The sequence below is a fragment of the Montipora capricornis genome, chromosome 5 (genome assembly GCF_036669925.1).
Source record: "Montipora capricornis isolate CH-2021 chromosome 5, ASM3666992v2, whole genome shotgun sequence".
Lineage (NCBI taxonomy): Eukaryota > Metazoa > Cnidaria > Anthozoa > Scleractinia > Acroporidae > Montipora > Montipora capricornis.
In genome coordinates, this window is record NC_090887.1 from 15,293,208 (window position 1) to 15,317,730 (window position 24,523).

The 24,523-nt window shown below is 40.4% G+C and overlaps 1 protein-coding gene and 1 long non-coding RNA gene across 2 annotated transcripts in view; one reads left to right on the forward strand and one right to left on the reverse strand.

The window, feature by feature from the left end:
• The first annotated feature begins 4,388 nt into the window (after positions 1 to 4,388).
• On the forward strand, positions 4,389 to 10,031 carry LOC138049634 (uncharacterized). The gene is made up of 3 exons (XR_011132418.1): positions 4,389 to 4,674; positions 8,307 to 8,660; positions 9,167 to 10,031. It is a non-coding gene; the product is annotated as an uncharacterized lncRNA (long non-coding RNA).
• Positions 10,032 to 18,061: 8,030 nt separating this feature from the next.
• Positions 18,062 to 24,523, reverse strand: part of LOC138048438 (uncharacterized) — a 13,872-nt gene continuing 7,410 nt past the window's right edge. Inside the window, exons 4-7 of the mRNA XM_068894630.1 lie at positions 24,388 to 24,449; positions 20,382 to 23,524; positions 19,167 to 20,268; positions 18,062 to 18,913 (exon numbers count right to left, since the gene is read on the reverse strand). Of these exons, the coding sequence (XP_068750731.1) occupies positions 18,153 to 18,913; positions 19,167 to 20,268; positions 20,382 to 23,524; positions 24,388 to 24,449 (5,068 nt within the window). The 3' untranslated portion in view covers positions 18,062 to 18,152. The remainder of the gene's footprint in view (positions 18,914 to 19,166; positions 20,269 to 20,381; positions 23,525 to 24,387; positions 24,450 to 24,523) is intronic.

The following is a 24,523-nucleotide window of genomic DNA, read 5'->3' on the forward strand; positions in this document are numbered from 1 at the left end:
TTTTACACTTCCAAAAAACTGTACTGTTGGGAGGGATTGAATCTGTCCAACTGCTTCACTTAACGCCAATTTTACGGTACCATACAAAACACCAATAGCTGCACTCATCAATGTGACGTAATAGGTTACCACGGCAACAAAAAAGGCATCCAAAAACACCCTATATTGCTGGAGAGTGATTATAACGCAAAGATAAAACTCTCTGTAAAGTTGAAAAAAATTATCTGGAACAGCTTCATAGCTACCTTCACATAGGGCATTTTAGATGCTTCTTTTGTTGCCATGGTAATTTATTATTTATTACGTGACATTAATATGTCCATCTTATTAAGAAATTATTACCGTTTCATTTGGTACCATAACATTACCGTCAAGTGAAACAGTGTGGTAAGCTTAATCCTACAAATAAGACATCCCTCCAAATTGTTGAAACCCGTTTGAGCGACCTTAAACGAGATTTTTGAGTTTATAGTTGCAACAGATACGTTTACTATAAAATGGGTTCAGTGAGGATCGGAGCCCACAACAGAGAACAGTATTTCGATCTTCAAGTACATGCAAATTTCGACGTGAATTCTTGCCGGAAGTAATTTGTCTTCGAATTTACGATTACGATCCGAAACTCCTAATTCATACTGAGTTGAAAACGATCAACTGAATTGGAAATATATTACATGCTGGCATTTGGTGCAGTCTTAGACACAAGAATGAGAACTAGATTGTCAGTACAAAATATGAAACAGATACTGTGGTAAAAAATTAGCATTATACAGGAAATGGGCAGAATACATTACTCAGGCTGCTCACCTTGTAGAACTACGGACGAATCCCTTGGATATTCTTGCTTGCCCTATCACTACAGTTCCTTGGATATATGTAATCAATTGATGCACTTACATCAACATTAGAACTACAGCACTGTTTAGAGTCGACGTAGTGTTCTGCCTATAACGGAGGGAACATGATTTATTGTTATTCCTTAATAAATACTGCTTGCGCAGGAAAAATACTTTGAAGCCGTCTTTTTAAGTCGACTCAATTCGGAGCCGGGTTGCCAAAGCTGGTAATAAGGTAGTTTAAATTTGATGAAACCGGAATATTTCCACATTTTCCGCATGGATATGCTCAAATGCGCTTTGCTACGACGAACAGAGTAAAAAAAGTTTCATACCAAGCAAAACATGGCTAAGCACTCCAACTGGCAGGAAACAACTAATTGGCTTTTTATAAAGTATGGTAGAGGTGAATTTGGGTTCAACGAAACCCTGCGACACCACATGAAACTGATCTCTGGACCACAACAAGTGTATGTGTATCAACCAGAAGTTTGTGTAAGGTGCAGCGCATAATGAGATTATATCATTTTCTTATGTACCAATTGTTAGTTCAGAATTACTGTGTTAGCAAAAATCTACAAGAAGGAGATTAGAATGGCTTGTTCGGTGTTTACGTCATGATGGCGGAAGTGATCCGTTCTTCTCAATAAATTTACTAAGCTGTAATTTCATATTTGGAAGATGCATGGGGAAGACATTACTCACCTCAAAGAATCGAACGACCTCAAACCTGTGACGTCCAGTGTAGGCACAATCAGTGTAAACTGCAACTCAAAGTGAAAGAAATGATGTTTTGTAGGAATGGTATGACTAATGAAGGTACTCACATTGTCACGCAAATGTTGCCATTAAATTCCTGACGTGTTGTTTCATAATGCTTAAACAGACTCGAGGGATTGCTTCCCTGACTGATGATTATCTCAAACCTTCAACCTGTAAAGGACTCGTAAGGGAATCAAGGTCAACTAGTTGCTTTATATAGATGTTGACTGTTTTTGTCTGAGAAAATCTGTGGGCCACCGTATCTTCGTATATCGAGATCACAGTCCATTCAACTGTGACATTTGATATTTTCTCTTGGTTTTATTTGGAACCAAATATTCCGCAGTCATGGCAACGACGGCGAGGGTTAAAGACATTTCACAAATACATTTTGTAAGGCTGAGCTTTTGCTGAGTAACAAACATGACAAAGTTGCAAGCTCTTTCAAGTTTTGAAGCCCAATTCGTTGACAACACGGTGCGTTCTGCCGCCTATTCGCGTGTTTAACAAGAAGTGTGAACGATGACGTCAGCCATTCCCTGTGTAGCTGGCGGTATTCTAGGCGCGTGGAATAAAGTTTTAAGTAAGTTTTGGCGGCGGAGCCGCTAATGGCGAGCAGCGAAGCCGGGAGGAGAATGAATTGGTCTTCCTGTGCTGCAGAATCATCGTGTGAAGAACGGCGGTTCTTGTCCACCGCTAGCTGGACCGCAGAAAATCCACAGATAAACACAACGTAGATCGCACCAAACTTCTTTTAGTCTCCCTCGCAGCCGTTTTTTGGATGTCACACAACGCTCCCCCAAAGAACTTTGGCGGGAGCGTTGCGTGACATTCATTCCGAGCACGACTGCTTGCAAAACTGATCAAAGGGCCCTTCATGTTTCTAAAATTATGTTGAATTACACAATAGATGTCTATCGCAACATACATTCTGTATGGAAACGCGAGGCAACTTAAAAGCGTTTGACGAGCTACCTGTGTGACTTTAAAGATTAAACCAAATCGAAACAAGGCATAGAAACTCGTTCTTAGGGGCACTTACAGAGGCTTATGGCAATACATGCTATTCTTATGCAAATAAGTGCCGAGCATTCTGCAGTTTAGCTCAGCAAGAAATGGCATGGGCTGAATTCATTTGAACAGCCAAGCAAACAATGGAAGGCAAAATCGCTACATGATCCTAAATTGTCACTAAATGTTACGAGTAATGTTGTTTATGATCAACTGCTTTTCTTAGCTGGCAATTTTAGAGATTACAATCAATTCCTTAAAATAGCAGTTTACCTTGCAACTTTATATATGTGAATATTTTTAATTTAATAGAGGGTCCTCTGAATAATAAATAATTCTTTATTTTTATCAGAGAATTCAATGTAATAGATGTAAGATCTAAGATCTTAAAAACTTTATGCATTGATTAACTGTCTTCCACCTGGAAGGTAGCAGATGGAAGTATCACTCAATATAAGAATATGAATGTGAGCACTGACATGCGCAGAATGACTTCAATCTTATGTTGTTTCACACAATGAAGGCTGACCTCAAGTACCTTTCAGGTGGAAGACTAGGTAATCAGTAAACAAAGTTGTGGAGTATTAAGTCTCTGGTTAGACGTTTTCCATTCTGGGTGTACACACAGGGCCCGGGGGGGTACTCCTCGGAATTCTTGGTGGGGGTGTGCCGCCCGGGTCTTCAAATCCCGACCCTATTTCAGACCTAAACATGCCATTTTCCACACCCGTTTTCAGACCTGACCTCTAAAATTCATACCCGTTTTCAGACCTGAACTTGCAAATATACACCCGTTTTCAGACATGGCTTTATAAGATCGTTACATTATTATAGTATCCGAGTGAAATCACAACAAAGTATATTACGTTAAAGCATAATATTTTTTATTAGGAAGTATAAAACACTGAGAATTGCATCAGGCACAAAATTCTAGAATAATTCACGCTTTAAATTGTGCCGTCATGAAAACAGTTTGCAGATATACTAATCGATCTAACGGGAACAGAATAACAGAACAGAACAATAATATAAAAAAAACGAACTCGAAAGGAATGAAAATACATTGACTCGTTATTATACATTGTAAGGCCTATTAACATTGAACATAAATCTATCTCGATCTTTTGTATCAATTTAAATGAAAAAAAAAATCATTTGAAGTTCAGTTCAGTTAGTCGTTCCAGTTACGTACCGAGAAGAAAAATATGTTTGTAAGCTTTCGTAAATGTTCCCGGCCCCAAAAACCCGACCCGATTTCAGACCATAATTGTCAAAATCTATACCCGTTTTCAGACCAAAACGGCTCAAAAACCATACCCTTTGGGGCGGCACATACCTATATACCTTATATAGGGGAGTACCCCCCCCCCCCCCCGTACACAGGGCTTAAAGATAAAATAAAATTACAATGATTATTAATGTGAGTGTTCAGAACTTAAAAATGTACTTGTAGTACTTTTACTCCGAATTTAAGGTAGCTATTGACTGGTGAATATGTACAAATGTAGGAAACCAGGAAGTGAAATTTAATGTTAACGTCCATAAATGAATGAAGATATCTATTCCAACCTTTGATGATGACTTGGGGAAACTTGGATGATTACTAATAATGATTGTTTGTTAAAATATCCGTTGCATCAACTAAAGTTGACCATTTCAAAGCTTTAACTACAATACAAATACAAACACTCGTGTTTTATCGTTGTTTGTTTCAGAGAGCGCGGATGCTAGACTTTCGGGCATTCGATCACATATTGCGCCGATCATCTCGAAACTTCAAGGCTTGGGTCTACAAGATAACGAACACAGGCAGCCCAGAGTTCAAATCCGATTTACACGCTTCCAACGGTATCGGCATAGCCATTAACAACGGATACGAAAATATAGCTTCTGGCGAGAAGGAAGAAAGCCAAGTGGAAGAAAAGAGTGAATTTGTTACCACTAAAGAACAACCAGACCCTGAAAAGGAAAAGCCTTCGAGAGAAAAAGGAGATGATAAGCCGGGAACAAGAGAAAGAACAAGATGAGAAAGAAGAAGATGATGGCGAGGCGAAACCACTTATGAGTAAGTTTTATACATGTACTGATCTGTACTTCTGAATTGGAAGCAGAGATAGCAGACTGGAGTTTAGAGCACTCGCCTTTCATTAAAAGGGCCTTTGATCTACTTGGGCGACATGAACGAAAACTTCACCTCAAAATAGAACTTTGCTGTATCGTATGTATGTCCTTCACGATTACATGTTTTCTATCTCGTTCAAATCCCACAGTGTGGGCGAAGTATCCCAAAAATAAATTGGTGCGAGCAGTTTCAGGGTAAAAATAGCGAATGAAAGGTTCACATTAGTATGCTCACGTTGTCGTCAAAACCTCAAATTTGGTGATTTCACGGCGTTGTCGTGCAGAGTTCGGCAGAAATACTTCCTAAAATGCGTGCCACACGTGCAGCACGTGCAGCACGATTTGTTTCTTCTTTTAACCAATGATAATAAGGAGATTAGGGAGCTTAAGCAACGACAACGGCGACGGCAACGAGAGCGTCACAAATTTGCATATTTGGTAGGCAAAAACAATAGCTTTGCACGCCCTGCACGAGTGTTTTTCACTTTTGTCCATTTCTTTGCCGTCGTCAGCAAAACTACAACGTGAAACAGCCAAATTTGAGGTTTTATGGACAACGTCATTACTTGAGGATAAATTTTCATTTTCTGCCCTAAATTGAGCGCCGTTCCTACCAGCGTCATTTTTGAGGAACTACCACACCCCCGTCATATTAAAAAAGTTGAAATAGTAACGAAGCGATTACAACAACGCGAATTTATATTTTGAGATGACGTTCTCGTTGCCGTCGCCGTTGTCGTTGCTTAAGCTCCCTATTAAGCAACGACAACGGCGACGGCAAGGAGAACGTCACAAATTTGAATATTTAAGGCTAGTTTTCACTAGCGACGGACTCGGAGTCGCTAATTTCCCGTTCGTAAACAAGCGATGCCATTTTTGACGGTCGATGCCATTCTTAGTAACCAAGCCTTTTTTATTCGGTTAGCTGTCAATAAACTGTTAGGATTAGCTTCATTTAAATACTTTAAAATTGCCACCTTGAAGCCGTTGTTTTGGTAGTGTAGAGGTTAAGTGCATTTGCTATTAAACCATTGGACCGAATTCGAATTCGAATTTTTTTCTCAAATTTTTTCTCAGTTTTCTTAAAATTCTAAGTGACAAACGCTCCTAATCTAGTCCAAGATTAAGTATTTTTTCCTCATTTGCAAACGACAAACTTAACAGTGAAAATTGTCTCGTCCAAATGGCATCGCTTGTTTACGAAAGGGAAAATTGCGTCTGAGTCGTAAATATAGAATACTTCATGGAAAGTGCGCGCGTGCGGTGTTTACACACGAGTTGTGGCGTATCAGAAATCGAACAAGTGAACGAAGCAAACGAGTGAGATTTCTGATACAAAACAACGAGTGTGTAAACACCGTACGCGCGCACTTTCCATGAAGTCTTCTATATTTATTATATACATACTGAGATTTACACACTGAAAAGCCGCAGAGTAAATTTTCGTTCGCAAACCGATGTAAACCAATCAAATGTCGTGAAAATCAAAGCTCGGGGTCTTAAGCTGAGTCATCAGCTCGACGGAATCGGAGTCAGAAGAACCAGAACGTTCCCAATTTCTTCCGACTCCGCTTATGACTCCGTCGCTTATGATCCCGAAGTGAGTGAAACTAGATTGTCGGAGTCGGGAGCAGAAGCGGAAGAACCAACCAATCACAATACTTGGAATCCAGCATTGTGATTGGTTTATTCTTCCGTTTCTGCTTCCGACTCAGAAAATGCAGTTTTCACTGGATTCTGACTCTGACCCCGACTCTGTCGTTAGTGAAAACCAGCCTTTAGTTGGAAAAAAAATAGCTTTGCCCACCCTGCACGTGCGTTTTTCAATTTTGTCCATTTCTTTGCCGTCCTCTGCAAAACAACGTGAAATGGCCAATTTTGAGGTTTTAATTTATGGAGAACGCCAGCACTTGAGAATGTATTTTCATTTTCTCTCCTAAATTAAGCGCCGTTCCGACCAGCGTCATTTTTGAGGAACTACCACACCCTTGTCATATTAAAAAGGTTAAAATAGTCAACAAGGGATAACAATAACCTGAATTTATATTTTGAGATGACGTTCTGATTGCCGTCGTCGTCGTCGGAATGAGTTTAAGAGCGTTTAAACTTTGCCTCAACAACCATTCAACACTTCTTTTGTTATCGCGAATGTTGAATGAACTTGAAGCCGTTAAACCCCCCCCCCCTCCCTCCCTCCCTTCCTCTTTCAACATTAGGGAACTTAAGCAACGACAACGGCGACGGCAACGAGAACGTCACAAATTTGCATATTTAGTGGGAAAAAACAGTAGCTTTGCACGCCCTGCACGTGCGTTTTTCACTTTTGTCCATTTCTTTGCCGTCGTCAGCAAAACAAAAACGTGAAATAGTCAAATTTGAGGTTTTAAGGAGAACGTCAGCACTTGACGATAGAGTTTCATTTTCTCCCCTAAATTAAGCGCCGTTCCGACCAATGTCGTTTTTACGGAACTACCACACCCTTGTCATATTAAAAGGGTTGACATGTTTACGAAGTGATAACAATGACGCGAATTTATATTTTGAGATGACGTTCTCGGTGCCGTCACCGTCGTCGTTGCTTAAGTTCCCTATTGTTGGGTATGCGCGGTCTCTTAATGACATAGTCATGTCTGTATTCATAGTAACAAGTCCGTATCCATATTAACAACGCGGCTTAAGCTCGGGACTGAATACCAGGCCTCTCGTGAAGCTGTGTTGAATCAAATGTTCATGATGTGTTGAACTGAAGCGTTTAACCACCCCAGCAGACAACATCGTTCAACGTCATTCAACAAAATCGAACGGATATTGAAGCAAATGTTGACAACATTTGCTCGGGCCTTTAAGGTTGCGTTTGTGGGTTCTCTTGTCTGTTCCGACAGGTTTTTCTCCGGGTATTCCCGTCTAGGCCTCCTCACAAAAGTTGATCTAATCGGATTTGACTTATAGTCTCCCGGAGCTGTAGAATACTTTGTTAAAAAATTAAATCTTTTACTGGAAATAGTGTATTGAAACATAGAACGCTTTGGCCATAAACCATGGCCTTCATCAGCTAATGCTGGAGGTCACGTGACCTGGACAGATCACGTGACAGGCGACCAGGAAAGCGCCTCAGCACCCAGTCCCAGTAAAAGATTTAATTCTTTACTGGATGATTAGAAATTGTAAACTTATGTAGAATACTTTGCTCGGGTGCATAAGTGGGGGACATTTAGAGTGGTTTTCAATTGAGTGTCGAAAGTAATTAGTGAATTACTTTGGTTTTGCATTACCTCACTCAGTGATTGGTTCAAAGTTTTCGCGCCAATGTTTCACCCAATCAGAAGTCAAACCAAAACCAATCGTGGCTCGCGCGTGCAGATTTTCCCGCGCTTTGTGTCGGCTACGTGTAATAACTTTGAACTGTCTCAGTCCTTTTTGATTTGCCAAAGTAATTACTTTGGTTTTGGTTTTACGACATTCATTTGAAAACCGCTCTATCACGTGAGTTGAATAGCTTTTGCGATACTGTGAGCGTTAAATTGAGAGAAAGCAAGCCGCGCCTGAAAGTGATAGTAAGTTACTTTTTCTACTCAGGCAGTGGTGGTGACCATTTAAAGCACCGCCCGGTCCCAGATCTCACGCTAGGGACGCCGTTCAACCCCCCGGAGGGACTGGCGGCCAGATTATGCTAGTTCATTGGCCTCCCAATCAACATAGCGTACTATTTCACCATTCCGGATGTGAAGAAGGAATCCTGCCACAAGTGGGTGGCTGTCACTTTTATAGCTTGCATTTTCTGGATCGGATTCTCATCATACACCCTCGTTTGGATGGTTACAATTATTGGATACACGTTCGGGATCCCGGATGCAATCATGGGTCTCACACTCGTCGCTTTTGGAAGCAGTATACCAGATTGCTCATCGAGCCTGTTCATCGCTCGGAAAGGTAGGCTAGTTTTCTATTCCACTTCATCATATTGCTGGTTTCGTATCTCGCGATCAGACGCCGTGATTCTGCTGAAATCAAACTTCGGAAGGCGTAAGCATAAAAAATGAAGCTCAACTCTAGAAGAAATAGTTGAGGGAAACAGTATAGTAGTCATTTCTTTGTTCAGGGGTAAAGAATAGTCACCATGACGTTGTTTGAAGAACTAAAATAAGATGTCATTTGGAGCGTCACGAAACATTTGCTGAATGACGGCTCAACTGTCTGTCCGTAAAAGGCGCCATAGTTAACATTAAAAGCCTTTCCTCGGCCTGAAAGCAACAATTTAACAGTCTGCTCCAAGCCAAGCTTTCCCCGAGAGTTTTTAGGGAGGAGAGAAAAGATTCCCAAAATATATCTGAAGGTTCGAAAGAACCTGGGAGAATAGCCCTGGGAAGGAGTTTGCAGTGGGCTAAAGTTTTTATTTTGCATCGTTTAGTGAAACGCTTCCTTTTGTTATTTCTCAGGTGACGGCGACATGGCTGTATCAAACACAGTCGGCAGTAACACGTTTGACATCTTTCTTTGCCTCGGTGTACCATAATTTATTAAGACAACACTCTGGGGTAATCATGAACCGATTGTTGTCAGCAGTCGTGGACTTTTTATGTCGTGTTTTTTCATCTTGGGGTCCGTTGCCATTGCCTTTTTTGTTCTATTTTTAAACAAGTGGGTTTTGAACCGAAAAGTTGGCTGTGTGTTTATAATTATTTATTTAATATTTCTGGCAGGGTCGATATTTGTTGAAATGTACGTCTTTGCAGGGTTTAACCCATCTATGTGCATTGTTGATGTTTGAATAACGAGAGTTTTCCTTTACCTTCTGAGCCCGGTCGTTCGAAAGCCGATTAACTTAATCCAGGATTAGCGTAAACTTTTGTTTCACGTTTTCAACTTTTTGGTAAAAGTTTCGTTTGCTTATTTTTGTTTCTCAAGATTGACTTCTTTTAATGTAAACTTTTGCAGAATATCAGCGTTGGACAGCACTTGGGGGTAGAGAAATAGACTCCTCGGTTAGTTTTTAATCTAGGATTAGCGCTAATCGGCTTTTGAACAACCGGCCCTGAAGAGTAATTTTAATCTGTGGAGAAGTTAGAAGGCACCGAAGAGACAGGCCCGCGAAGGGGGACTGGGACGAATGCCGAGGAGGAAACAAGGCAGGTCCCTTTCCATTCCAACACGATCTTTTCCTTAAATGAAGGATTATCCTTGATTGTCAGTTTGCTCCAAATGAAGTATTATCCTCCATTTGGATTACTTTGTCCCAGGACTTGTGGTAGCGGATAAAAGAAAAAAAAAATTAAAGTTGTCTGTGGACAGGACTTGAGACCGGAGCACCCAGTTTGAGCGAACTGTTTTTATCTACTTAACCACTACAGATCACCTGACTGGTAAACGTGCCCATTATTCACCAAAACATATTGGTATATATATCTAATCATTGCTGAATAATGTCTAAGTCTAAGTCCTGGATTAGTCACGGTGTTAACTGGTCCCAGTACAAAAAGGATCTAACATTGACCAGACAGTGTGGGATTGTGAATTAGAAGGAGAAATCGCCCATCGCCGGATCCTATCGAGAGCAAAATATGGGCAAAAACACTTTAAATTTAGGCAAAATTCAATATATTCAAGTCCGTAGATAGATAATTTTGACGACTGAATAAAACCATGGACTCAGTATATAACGAATAAAACAATTCTTTTTTTATACTGAATAAGTGTAATAATAAATTTTCAAATATCAGTAAGAGATGTGGATGTGTGGCTTATAAAGGTTCTATACATTTGTCTTGCCATTTTAAAATTGTTGTTTCTTTTTGCTAAAAAAGCTTTTTTACACGCATGTGCTTCTTCGCGAAAATTTCATCTTAGTCGTGCCGTGTACTGAGGTGTCGTTTACTGTAAATGCATCTACCAAAAAGTTCTAGAGTTTATTGGAGTATAATGTATTGTAATGTAATTTAGGGCATCGAGTAGAGGGAGGGTATACCGTGGATACCAGAAGTATTGAGCTTGAGTTCTTAGTCATTACCTTTGACCTGCGTAGCTTTCTCTCGAACCTTGGAAAAACATTCCTCTGGCACCTAGTGCAGAGTTGTTACTGCAAAGAGTTCAAAACGTAGTGGACTGAAATTTATGTTTGTTTTATAGCTTCTATTAAATAGAATAAATAAAGTAACAAAACAGTGAAACGAGAAATTTTATTATGATCCGTGAATACACCATTTTACAGTTGTATCTAAGTTACCTGGACTAAGAATGGAAGTGAGCCTGCCGGTTACCCTGTTTTGATATAACAAACCTTTTTGCTTTTCTAATGTTAATGTAGACTCGTTTCAATTACAACAACACAATTGACCTAACAAAGGAAGTGTGGTCTGTATCAATTAAAGATCACCGGCAGCCTCGCAGCCATTCAGAGGCTTGGTCGCTGAGCAAACAACCGTATAACTAAGAGAGTCAAAACTCTCTCACCATTTATGACCAACATTTGCGACAAACACCAGTTTTGTGCGTTGACGCATTATGATTTACTTCTGCGATTGAAAGCCATCCGTCCTGGCCATTTAAAAATGGTCAACTAGTGTCCATTTCTTTTTATCTCTTATAAGCAGCAAGTCGAACACTGAGTCTACGCCTCAACGCAAGTTTTAAAGCTGGCACCACGGAATATGAAGAGACTACTGGTAGCCTACACTTTGTTCGAATGATTTTTAGCCGACTTCCTTTAAGTTCACAGTATTTCAGAGGTTTATTTTAAATGTTACAATATATTGGTCAATATCCAGTTCAATTCCGTAGTCCGAAGTTTAAAGTGCAAAGTCCACATTCTGTCACCCAATTACTTTGTTAAGTGCGATCGTAGAATAACTGTTCACTTTTAAAACTGTCGTTAAAGGCGTTGACTCCAATCAAAACCAGTAAACAGATGCTTTACAAGTTTTTACCATGGTATTTCAAAATATTTCACACTTTTTTTTAAACCAGCGATACCGGGAGAAATTAGCCCAGTAAGATGTGATACCGAGTTATACGATAACCGGACATTGCATTGCGTGTAACGAAAACACAAAAACTCGTTTCCGGTCACGAACACAATTCTTTAATAAACTATACGTTCCATGAGCGTACACTTGGTTGCCTGTGGTACGTGTTACTCAAAAACAGAAGGGACTGAGTTGGGTGGTACTGAACTGCAGCGTTTCAAGCAATTTTTTGAAGTCGTGGGTCATTAAGACCATTTAAGGGCTCACCCAGAAGTCGTGCCAGCAGAGGCCCTTTGGCTCACACGTTGATACGACGAAACAGATCTTTTTCTGAGCTACCAGCCTATTAATCATTTGTCAGAAACAAAAAAAATCCTGTCATCTTTAGAAAAAAATAGGCACGCATTGCGTACGTGTGGTGGTGCAGTAACACAGCGCTTTATTCCATATTGTCAAGTGAGCTGCGTTTTGTCTTCCAGCAGTTTCAAGTTGTCTTTGCGTAATATGTAGCTCTAGTAGTACACGATATTGTTTTGGCTTTGTATATCATTGTAGTGCCATGATAGAAGTCTTAGGTTAATACCCCCCCCCCCCCCCCACCTGAGAAGAAGGTTTCTAGCAAAATACTAAACCCAGAAAGATTGAAGAAAATAAAAGGGAATTCTAGGCTGACATGTTGATCATTTTCAAGTTTCATCACAACGGGCAAAGCATGCACTCTGAGCGTCTGACAGCTATGTATTACAAAAGTTCACTGAAGTCAAGCCATGTCTGGTGGGTTTAGTATCTGGATGGGTGACCTAAAAAGTTTACTCCATTGGAACAGAAGCATAGGACTGAAAATTCTATTTTAACAGGCAAAAATGCAAACTAAGGAAGGCACAGATTCTGCTAGCTTGCTTTACGGAAAACAAATATTGATGCAAACGTAAATGAATATTGAGACAGTTTTTAGGAAGAGCAGAAGGAAGTTTTTAGTTAGGTCGATCGAGAATAAAATATTTTGTCATCAGCAACAAAATTTACGGCTTAAAAACAACATTAATTTTGGACAGCGAATATAAAAAGTTAGCATCAGCGAAAAACATTTTTGGGAGATTTTTGCTACGTTTAATTTTGTTATTGTACTTTTGGATGCACAAGTCGAAAGTGACATCGAATTCAGCTGGCACCGTGATCAAGTTACCGCGGCGTGTTTACTCGCGAAACAGTGAAGCATCTGTGTCAAATGATAGACAAGATACCGGGTTTTTGTTTTTGTTAGTTTTCTTTTTCTTTGAAGCGTTATAAGGTTTGACAAGAAATGTGCGAATTCAACACAAAGATCACAATCGCTTAACTCTTGAGGTTGGCCATTGTTCCTGCAAAGTCAAAAACTTTCTCTCCAAGACGAGGTTATTTATCACCAGGTAATTCCATCGTTTTGGAAATAGCAGCTACTTTATTATTCATCAGCGTTACAATTTTTTGCTGATTTTGGGGCTCATTTTGTTGAAACTCAAGCACGCTTCCAACAGACCTGTTTATCTTGGTGACTTATGCACGAGCTGCTTACAGCGCACTACCCCAAGAGAATCCTCCGGTATCACATTTCAACCCACGTATGCAAATTTGTTATGCTCGAAAATTACACAACATGATAAATTCACAAAAGCTGGAAATCTCCCAAAAAAAAATTTCCAGCGAAAATTTTTTTGAAATAAACAACATATCTGCTATTATTAAAAACTGGATCATTGGATAATGCAATTCGAGAGTTTTGATTGGCTAAGCCATCATGGGTTATGAGCCATTATACCATGATCTACAAACACGGCCAAGCATATGCGTGAGTTTTTGGACCTTTTTGTTTTTATTGTAGTCTAGTTTTCTATATTTTGGGGGTGTTTTTAATAAAACAATTATTCCACTCGCGCTTGTTGGATATGAGATCATTATAGCCAACTCGGCGCTATACGCCTCGTTGGCTATCTATCATCTCATATCCAACGCGCCCTCATGGAATAATTGTTAATTATAGGCAAGAAACCCTGCCTATTTCAATTGCGTGTGTGTAAACAAGACACATAATTCGTGTCACAAAGCATACGCAATTAAATAAATTTCTGACAGTTCACATCAAACCCTTTTCGAAAGAACCTTGACCGTAAATAATAGGGAGCTTTAGCAACGACAACGGCGACGGCAACGAGAACGTTACAAATTTGCATATTTAGTAGGCAAAAGCAGTAGCTTTGCACGCCCCGCACGTGCGTTTTTCCTTTTTGTCAATTTCTTTGCCGTCGTCAGCAAAACCACAACGTGAAATAACCAAGTTTGAGGTGTTATAGAGAACGTCAGCACTTGGACATAAATTTTTATTTTTCTCCCCTAAATTAACCGCCGCTCGTAACCGTTTCATTTCTGAAGGACTGCCACACCTTTGTCATATTAAAAAGTTTGGAATAGTCGCGAAGTGATCGCAATAACGGGAATTTATGTTTTTTCATGACGTTCTCGTTGCCGTTGCCGTCGTCATTGCTAAAGCTCCCTAATGAAGCACAAGAGACAACAAGCTTTCATTCAAATAATTGTTCACTGCCCCATTTCCAATTTGTTTTTACCTTTGCAGAGTTGAGTACAAAATAAATGTAAGTTTCCAGACAACTTAGATGCGACTTCAGCAAACAGTGTGATCCATTCAAGGCGTTCGATTCCTTCAATGTTTGTTAAATTCATAAAAAAATTCCCATTTGATTTCAGTGTTATAATATTACCAAGTTAGTAAAATATTGGAAACAAAGCTCACTTGATATCCAACGACAAAAATGAAATTGTTGTCGAAGACTATTACTCGTCGCTTTAAAGATTCCAGATATATATATTTTCACCGCCTGTCTTGTTCATCCAATTGACGTTCCATTCTTGAGCTCAATGAGGGTATATTTCGTTTTTAGTAAAATCCAAGTAGTGGTCTATCATCAATGCTGCGTTCTGATTGGTTGAGCTACGAGTAGGCTATTTGTTATAGCCCATTAGTAGCGAAAAGCGCCGGCTTTGAAAACCAAAACAACTAGCTTTAACTAGCGAAAGATGTTTTGTCTCGATATTTTTTTAATTGTTAAAAAGATTCACTAAAACGCCATTCGCGTTACACTAACTTTCGACGCCATTGAAGGTTAACAAGAACTAGTGAAATTTGCAATTGTTACCGGAAGACTGTACAGAGTTGAGTACAAATAAATAAAAATAGCCAGACAACAGAGATCACATGCACAGATCCACTTAAGATGTTCGATTCCTTCTCTGTCTTTGTTGAACCCATAAGCAGCTCACTTTGATTTCACTTTGACACAGCTCACTTTGATTTCGGCTAGACGGGCGAAAGGTTGTTGTCGAAGTCCATTACTCGTCGCTTTTACGATTCCAGATATTTATTTTTGACCGCCTGTCTTGTTTATCCAATTGACTTTCCATTCTTGAGGTCCATAAGGGTATATTTTGTTTAAAGATGCACTAAAACGCCATTCGCGTTACAATCACTTTCGATGCCATTGCAAGTTAATTAAGTGTTCTCCTGTGTGCACCAGAGAAATCTACGCATTACCCCAACCCCCTCAAACCTAAGAAAACACAGAAGACTCTATGCACAAAGACACCACTTAGCAGGGGAGTGACGGCAAGACTTTTACCGACACGGAAAAAAATAAAATAAAATAAATAAAAAACAGAGAAATATTACTCATTTTCCGACTGGGATTGCCATACTGACAACCCAGCAAAAAGGGAACTTTAGATCTACGAGGGCGCTGGACGTCGATCAAAATGTCTTGGCCTCAAATTAAAATTTTCCACTATCGTAAGTCTTTCACAATTTTTCTATCTAGTCCATCTCACCCAATGTGAGTAAGGTGTCATGAAAATGATTCGCGTATTTCAGAGAAAAAATAGAGAATAAATGGTTAACAGTTGTAAAGCTAAAATTGTCGTTAAGACCTCAAATTTGGCGATTTCAATATATTAAGCACTTACTGACTGGTCCCGAGGGAAACAGTTAATTTTGTTTCCCTCGAATCTCAATGTTTCCAGGGGCTGCGCCACGGAGAAACATTGAGATTCGAGGGAAACAAAATTCACTGTTTCCCTCGGGACCAGTCATTAAGGTTACTGCTAACTTTTTCGGTCTCGAATTTTGTAAAAATTTAAAAAGCCACCATAAGATAGCTCATTATATTTACTTTGTTCTAAAAAAGAAATTATTTGAAAATGTGCAGCACGTGCGACACGATTTTCCTCTTTTAACCAATGAGTGTTATTGTTTTGTAGCGTTGTCGTTACCGTAGCGGTCATAGCTTCTTAAAAACTCTCCAGTGATACCATTTTGCATCAACGAGTGATAGCTGCCATTCAAATATTTAATTCTAACAGAGGAGGACTGTAAGTGAAATTAAGCACAATTCCTGCAGGAACAGGTCAGTAACACACAGTCTATTCCCTCGCGAGTGGCAAGCCTAAAGTCATGCCACAAGACAACTCTTTGAAATGCTGTGCGAGTGTGAGGAATGTCATCTGGCATGACTTGCGGAATCATATACTTTACCACATTGTAATAAATGCAGAATGAATTAGAATGCGTAACAGTCTATTGGTATTTTTTTCGATCTTCTTCAAACCGTTTTTTCTGAATATCAAAAGCTTGTTGTTGTCATTGGAGGCCAGCCGGAGGTTAAGTTATCTAGCGCAACCGGTGAGATCTCCACTCAACAATGTATTTCTAAATCTAAAGATGAATCTTCGCCAAAGTACTAATAAGACACGAATGGGCCTTGTTCCTAAGGTTATGATATTTATTCCCCTTCCTTGGGCTTCTTACTCTCACAAGTTACCACAAAATGGAAAGTCTTACGCGGCTTTGTTACGACATATTAAACAGCAAATAAGGGCTGGCCATTCATGAAAACGATCTTATGTTTAAGCAATGCAGATCAGTTAATTTATTTGTGTAATTCATTCTGCATAGTTATATTCGAAATAATTATTCAAACTTGAAACCATCTGCACCGTTTCCTTGAAAGATAAAAAAAATGTGGTATGTGGTAATGCGAAAAACACATGGATCACCTGATTCTTCTATTGTTTGAGTAAATTTTTACCATAGGCAGCGTTTAGATCTATACTTCAAACCATTTCCTCTATATATTACAACCACGCTGATTAATTCGGATGTAAGCAAGAGTCCATCACCCATGCGCGCCAAAAGTTAGATAATAGGCCTTATTCAGATAGCCCCCATGGTGGTTTCAAATTGTCAGGCAAATAAGCCATGTGTTATGCTGGGGGCTAACATTGGCAAAAAGGCAAATTGCGGAAAATCGGGTCGTCGAAATATTGAAATAACAATGCTAAAAGTGCATTTTAGAATTTAGAAGTAAGTACCTTTTAGAATAATTTTATACCTTTTGATTGCCTTTGACATTTTGACTTTCTACTTCGTTATCTGCTCATTTTTCACTGAAAAAAACATCGAACTACCTTGTGTAATCATCCTATTTTACTACTTAGTTGATAAACATTCAATGAACGTGAAACAAATCATCTATGTGATTAAGATGTTCGTTATTAACTCTCGAACTTGTGTTGTTTGCCCCCTCAGAAGTGTGTTGCTAATTTGCATGATAATAGCAAATCGAACATGGCGGCCATCATGAATAAGGTCTATTAGCCCGAGTCCCCATCAGCCTCAGAAAACTGTATATTTTTAAACCGAGTTTTTCGGGAAAAGAAACAATAAAGCAATGCAAATGGGCAAACTCAATGTCGTATTCACTTCAAACCAAGTTCAAGTTCACTGAACACTAAAAGTGTGCACCATTGCTAATTGAGGCGTGCAGTGCATGCATCGCAATGGCATACATGAACATGACACAAAACTTACAAGAAACGATATCAAGATAACATAACCCTTTGGGAATTGATCGTTTTGTTTCAGGTATTGTCATTTTGAATTGGGTACATCATTAAGTTACCCGATTTGGTCTATTCTTGTCTTGCACTCACGTGATTAGACCGCCATGTTGGTGTACAAAACAAAAGAAAAATGTCGCTCGCGTGTTGTATAATAATAAAGCCAAATTCCCAAAAGACTTTTTCGCTATTGTTCAGTACACCAACATGGCTGCCAATGACGTCACGTTCAAGCCAAGGATTCTTTCTTTTCCCACAAAAACTGGTCTAAAAATAGACACTTCTTTGACGCTGATAAAGACAAACCTGGTAAATGATTCTTACACCTGGGTAATGGACTCATGATGCAAGCCAAAGTGAAATCATAAACTGCATACCACGTGATCTATAAAAAAAAAAGTAACTTCAGCAGTGCTAAAGAAGTTTCTCCCAGGCATCTAAACAACAAAAAAGTCTCCAGACAGCTTCGTACGAACATTTAACACCCATTGGTCAGACTCGACAGAGAAAGTAAGAAAACCTAACAAGTGCTGTGTGATCCCGAGTTCGAGTCATGGTAAATATCAGCTGTCCTTGCATGATCTTCTCCGGACAGTTTTATGAGCACATCTAATGCCCGATGCTTTGAATGCAGAGCAGAGGTAAAATCACCTAACGAATGCTGTGTCACCCCAAGTAAATCGTAACTATTAGCTGTGCTTGCATGATCTTTTCCTAACACTTTCATCCGTATGTCTAACGACCGCTGCTTTGACTGTAGAGCAGAGCTAAAATCACCTAACGAATGCTGTGTCACACCAAGTAAATGGTAACTATCAGCTGTGCTTGCATGATCTTCTCCGAACACTTTTATTCGCACTTGCAATGCCCGTTTGGCAGACTGGAGAGCAGAGTTGAAATCACCTAACGAATGCTGTGTCACCCCAAGGGAATCGTAACTATCGGCTGTGCTTGCATGATCTTCTCCTAACACTTTTATACGCACATCCAATGCCCGCTGGTGAGACTGCAGAGCAGAGTTGAAATCACCTAACGAATGCTGTGTCACCCCAAGTGAATCGTAACTATCGGCTGTGCTTGCATGATCTTCTCCCAACACTTTTTTTCGCACTTGCAATGCCCGTTTGCCAGACTGGAGAGCAGAGGTAAAATCACCTAACGAATGCTGTGTCACCCCGATTGAATGGTAACTATTGGCTGTGCTTACATGATCTTCTCCTAACACTTTAATTCGGACTTGCATTGCCCGTTCGGCAGACTGGAGAGCAGAGGTAAAATCACCTAAAGAATGCTGTGTCACCCCGAGTAAATGGTAACTATGAGTTGTGCTTGCATGATCTTCTCCGAACACTGTTATTCGCACTTGCGATGCCCATTTTGCAGACTGGAGAGCAGAGGAAAAATCACCTAACGATTGGCTGTGTCACTCTGAGTGAATCGTAACTATCGGCTGTGCTTGCATGATCTTTTCCAAACACTTTTATTCGCACAAGCAATGCCCGTTCGGCAGACTGGAGAGCAGAGTTGAAATCACCTAACGAATGCTGTGTCACCCCAAGGGAATCGTAACTATTGGCTGTGCTTGCATGATCTTCTCCAAACACGTTTATCCGCACATCCAATGCCCGCTGGTGAGACTGCAGAGCAGAGGTAAAATCACCTAAGGAATATTGTGTCACCCCAACTGAATCGTAACTATCACCTGTGCTTGCATGATCTTCTCCGAAAACTTTTATTCGCACTTGCAATGCCAGTTTGGCAGACTGGAGAGCAGAGTTGAAATCACCTAACGAATGCTGTGTCACCCCAAGTGAATCGTAACTATCGGCTGTGCTTGCATGATCTTCTCCCAACACTTTTATTCGCACTTGCAAAGTCCGTTTGGCAGACTGGAGAGCAGAGGTAAAATCACCTAACGAATGCTGTGTCACCCCAAGTGAATCGTAGCTATCAGCTGTGCTTGCATGTTCTTCTCCGAACAATTTTATCGGCTCATCTAATGCCCGATGCTTTGACTGTAGAGCAGAGGTAAAATCACCAAACGAATGCTGTGTTACCCCGAGTGAATTGTGACTATCGGCCGTGGTTGCGTGATCTTCTCCGAACACTTTTATCCGTATGTCTAACGACCGCTGCTTTGACTGTAGAGCAGAGGTAAAATCACATAACGAATGCTGTGTCACCCCGAGTAAATGGTAACTATCAGATGTGCTTGCATGACCTTCTCCGAACACTTTTATTCGCACTTGCAATGCCCGTTTGGCAGACTGGAGAGCAGAGGTAAAATCACCTAACGAATGCTGTGTCACCCCGAGTGAATCGTAACTATCCGCTGTGCTTGCATGATCTTCTCCGAACACTTTTATTCGCACTTGCAATGCCCGTTTGGCAGACTGGAGAGCAGAGGTAAAATCACCTAGCAAATGCTGTGTCACCCCGAGTGAATGGTAACTATCAGCTGTGGTGGCATGATGTTCTCCAAACAGTTTTATCCGTACATCTAATGACCGCTGCTTTGACTGTAGAGCAGAGGTAAAATCACCTAACGAATGCTCTGTCACCCCGAGTGAATGATAACTATCAGCTGTGCTTGCATGATCTTCTCCGAACACTTTTATCCGTATGTCTAACGACCGCTGCTTTGACTGTAGAGCAGAGGTAATTCACCAAACGAATGCTGTCTCACCACGAGTGATTGATAACTATTAGCTGTGCTTCCATGATCTTCTCCGAACACTTTTATTCGCACTTGCAATGCCCGTTTGGCAGACTTGAGAGCGGAAGTAAAATCACCGAACGAATGCTGTGTCACGCCGAGGAAATGATAACTATCAGCTGTGCTTGCATGAAATTCTCCGAACACTTTAATTCGCACTTGCAATGCCCGTTTGGCAGACTGGAGAGCAGAGTTGAAATCACCTAACGAATGTTGGGTCACGCCAAGTGAATGGTAACTATCAGCTGTGTTTGCATGATCTTCTCTTAACACTTTTATCATCCGTATATCTAACGACCGCTGCTTTGACTGTAGAGCAGATGTAAAATCACCTAACGAATGCTGTATCACCCCGAGTAAATGATAACTATTAGCTCTGCTTGCATGATCTTCTCCGAACACTTTTATTCGCACTTGCAATGCCCGTTTGGCAGACTTGAGAGCGGAAGTAAAATCACCGAACGAATGCTGTGTCACCCCGAGGAAATGATAACCATCAGCTGTGCTTGCATGATCTTCTCCGAAGACTTTAATTTGGACTTGCAATGCCAGTTTGGCAGACTGGAGAGCAGAGTTGAAATCACCTAACGAATGCTGGGTCACCGCAAGTGATTGGTAACTATCAGCTGTTCTTGCATGATCTTCTCCTAACACTTTTATCATCCGTATATCTAACGACCGCTGCTTTGACTGTAGAGCAGAGGTAAAATCACCTACCGAATGCTGTATGACCCCGAGTAAATGATAACTATCAGCTGTGCTTGAATGATCTTCTCCGAACACTTTAATTCTCACTTGCAATGCCCGTTTGGCAGAGTGGAGAGCAGAGGAAAAATCACCCAGCGAATTCTGTGTCACCCCGAGTGAATGGTAGCTTTGGGCTAAGAATGCATTTACTTCCTGTCTATTTGTTCTCAATATGATATCAAGAGCGCAGGTTTTGAAATATAGAGCCTTTGAGTAGTTCTTCTTGCTTTGGTGCAATTCACCGAAGTCTTGGTAGAACTTTGCGAGAGGCTGGTTGCATTCTTGAGAACGAAGGGTCACGGTTGAATCAACGTTCTCCTCTGGGCCTGAAGAGCTATGTTTGAATTGCTCGAGTGTTGCTTGGTGACGTGCGACTGACTCTTCGAAACCTGATCCGCCAACAATTCCCTTTTGTGTGAATGTTGACCCCAGAAATGCCATAACATTACCGCAAAAATGAAACAAATAAAAAGGGGTTTTGGAATTTATCTGAAAATCATTTAATATTCGAAGGGCAGGGTTGATTACAAATTGCTTGGTGTCATTGTCAAAGATGTTATTTGCTGCTTTACTGATGTGAAATATAACTAGGAATTGCAATGGCCAATAATTTGTACCGGAGTCAAAAGTGTTTGTTTGAAGCTTTTTGCCATTTTTTGGTTCTTCTCCTTTGCATCCAAGAGGTGGAATAACAATCAGTTGCTCGTCTGCCGCGGAGTTGCATTCTTTGCGTGCTTTGTTATAGTAGTAAGTCGAGGTAGAAGGGTCGTTTAAGAACTGATAATAGACAGCAATGACTTGGTGAACAACGAGCTTTAGAATTTTCTGCTCTCCAATTTCATGCATTAAAGAAACAGCCTCTAGTAGGCACTGCATCCCGCTTTTAACTTCGCCAATAACAAGCTGACATATGCCAAAATAACACAAGTATTTACTCCTTTCATCATCAGAACCTGAACAAGATGTCGACTGCATTTCATATGCCTTTTTTAGAACTTGCATTGCACTTCCTTCCGCTCCCCAAGTAATTTCAGCAAAAGCTTTGGAAACTAGTAAATGTCTCTGATAATGTATATTTCCCAGAGCACTGGCTGACTTTAAGGCCGAATCGTAGATATTATCAAAATTGTAAGATTCTGTGGAACACCAAAACAGCGAGTCCAGAAACATTTCTGCTTTTATCAAAACTTTGAAAACATTCTCGGCTATCTTGGAATCAGTGCAGCCGTCTACTAGGCTTTCTATAAAAAGCTGTTTTTCCTCATAGAATGCAACGAATGCATCCATGGAATGTCCATCTAGAAACTCAGCATTCAATTTGTCGAAACAAGAAATGAAATACGCATGGAAACGGCACTTTGCAATTGCTACTATTTCTTCCATACGCTGTTCGCCTGCTTCTTTAGCAAATGACTGAAGGAGCTTATGCATTTCAAATTTTCCAGAGTGGGAGTTTGAATCGAGAAGAGACTTTCTTCGGAGTCGTTGCAACATTTTCTTGGTCTCAATCACTCCCGTAACGTTCAATACAGCTGAGGCGAGATCCGTGGTAAAACTCCCCGGAAGAACAGACAAAGACACAAATGCTTCTTTTTCTGCGGGAGAAAGTCGGAGGAAGGACTTTTCATACAGCAACTTTATTCGTTGATTAGCTGGATAATCTGGATTGTCTAAGATGTCGACGATACTTTCTGTTGCGGACTCGGTGATTTCGTTCAAACACTGACTTGTTAGAACATCATCTTCACAAACTAGAGAGCACATTAACATCATTGCAAGTGGCACACACCCACATATTTGGGCAATTCTTGCGCAGTCATCGGGACTAGTATTTGGCACCAATTCATGAACTAGAGCATGAGATGAGGTATCGTCTAGTGGCCTTATTCTTACTGATTTGTGACCTTGGAAATTCAAGTTCATAAACTCAAATGATTCTCGTGTGGTCACCACCAGAGTTATCTTCTCATTTTGCATGAGAATTTCTTCAAATAGTTGCAGGACGTCTTCTTTTACTTTTGGAATTCCACTCTCTAGTAGATCATCAACATTATCAAGAATAATGACGAGGGAATCTGAAATGTTGCCGAGGGTTTCAATTAGCTCATCTTCCAAGGACAGAAGCTGAGGTACTGATCTCTGACTCGTGGTAGGTTGCCTTACAAGACGGAAAAGCTTCGATGTCAGATCTGCCTTTGTCTGGAGTCCTCGTGACCAAAGGAAACAAACAGGAAAGCCTTGAGATTGCAGTTGATGCCCCACCGCTATTGCCACCGATGTTTTTCCGAACCCGGGTGAGCCCCAGATCGTCACGATTCGGGTAAGTTCGGAACTCACGAGATCCACGATCTCTTTGCATTCACTCTGTCGGCCAGTGAAGTTTGGAACCATTGAAGGAAGACGAGATCTTGGCACTGTTGGCTTGATGTCTTTGTAATGCAAAGTAAAATACAATGTAGACATTTCTTACTTGTTATTATTTTTTGGATATCCTTTGTCTCGTTGAGACAAACTGTAGAGAAGACATGAAGAAGTAAAACAAATATAATTTTTAACTTTGTGCACATAGCTGAAATTATAATTCAACAGACATATTTCCCGTTTCCTTTCCATTGCATTGTAGAGGTAGCAAAATGTATTTTGCAGTCATTTAAACCAAGACAGACCCTATGCAATATTGGCCTCGTTCTTGAGATGACGTCACTGAAGAAACTCCTCTGCACGGCATAAATTAAAGAAAATTTGTTTGTGACGTCATCTCAGAAATTGGCCTATGGCATTGGTTGGCTTAGCTGTAGAACAAATTTAATGACTACTGTACCGAAACAAATGAAGACATTAATCTTTATATATCAACACATTGATACACTGCCCAAATATGGTCATAAAGTTCTCGATAGATGCAAGTCTACATGACGTCTATTTAACAATTATTTCATGAGCGCGCGTTGGAGATGAGATGATAGATAGCCAACGAGGCGAAGATTTAGATTTCGCAAGAGAATGTGAAAATCACGGACCGGCGCCGCTTCACAAATGTTACACAAGTGTTACAAGTTTGGAATCTTTCATTTGTTATCAATATGTTAAGTTATAATACAGTTATAGCGCGCAAGCTTGCGTGACATCGCCTAATTTTAGCCGACTCCGCCCTTGGCCTCGTCGGCTAAGTATTAGGCGATATCACGCTCCCTTTCGCGCTATAACTATAAAATAGCCCGCACTTCATTGTAATATCTACATTTCTTTCATTGACTCCTTTCACTGGAACACATGAGCCCAACAAATTTACCCGCTTCCAGCTGTGTGGCTTGGCATAGTTGAGTTGGTAGAGAATTGCACCTTTGGAACCACCTGAATTTTGACACAATTGCTTAAATTGTCTAGAAAAGTGCGAGGATCGTTTCTCTCTTTGGTTTCAACTACTG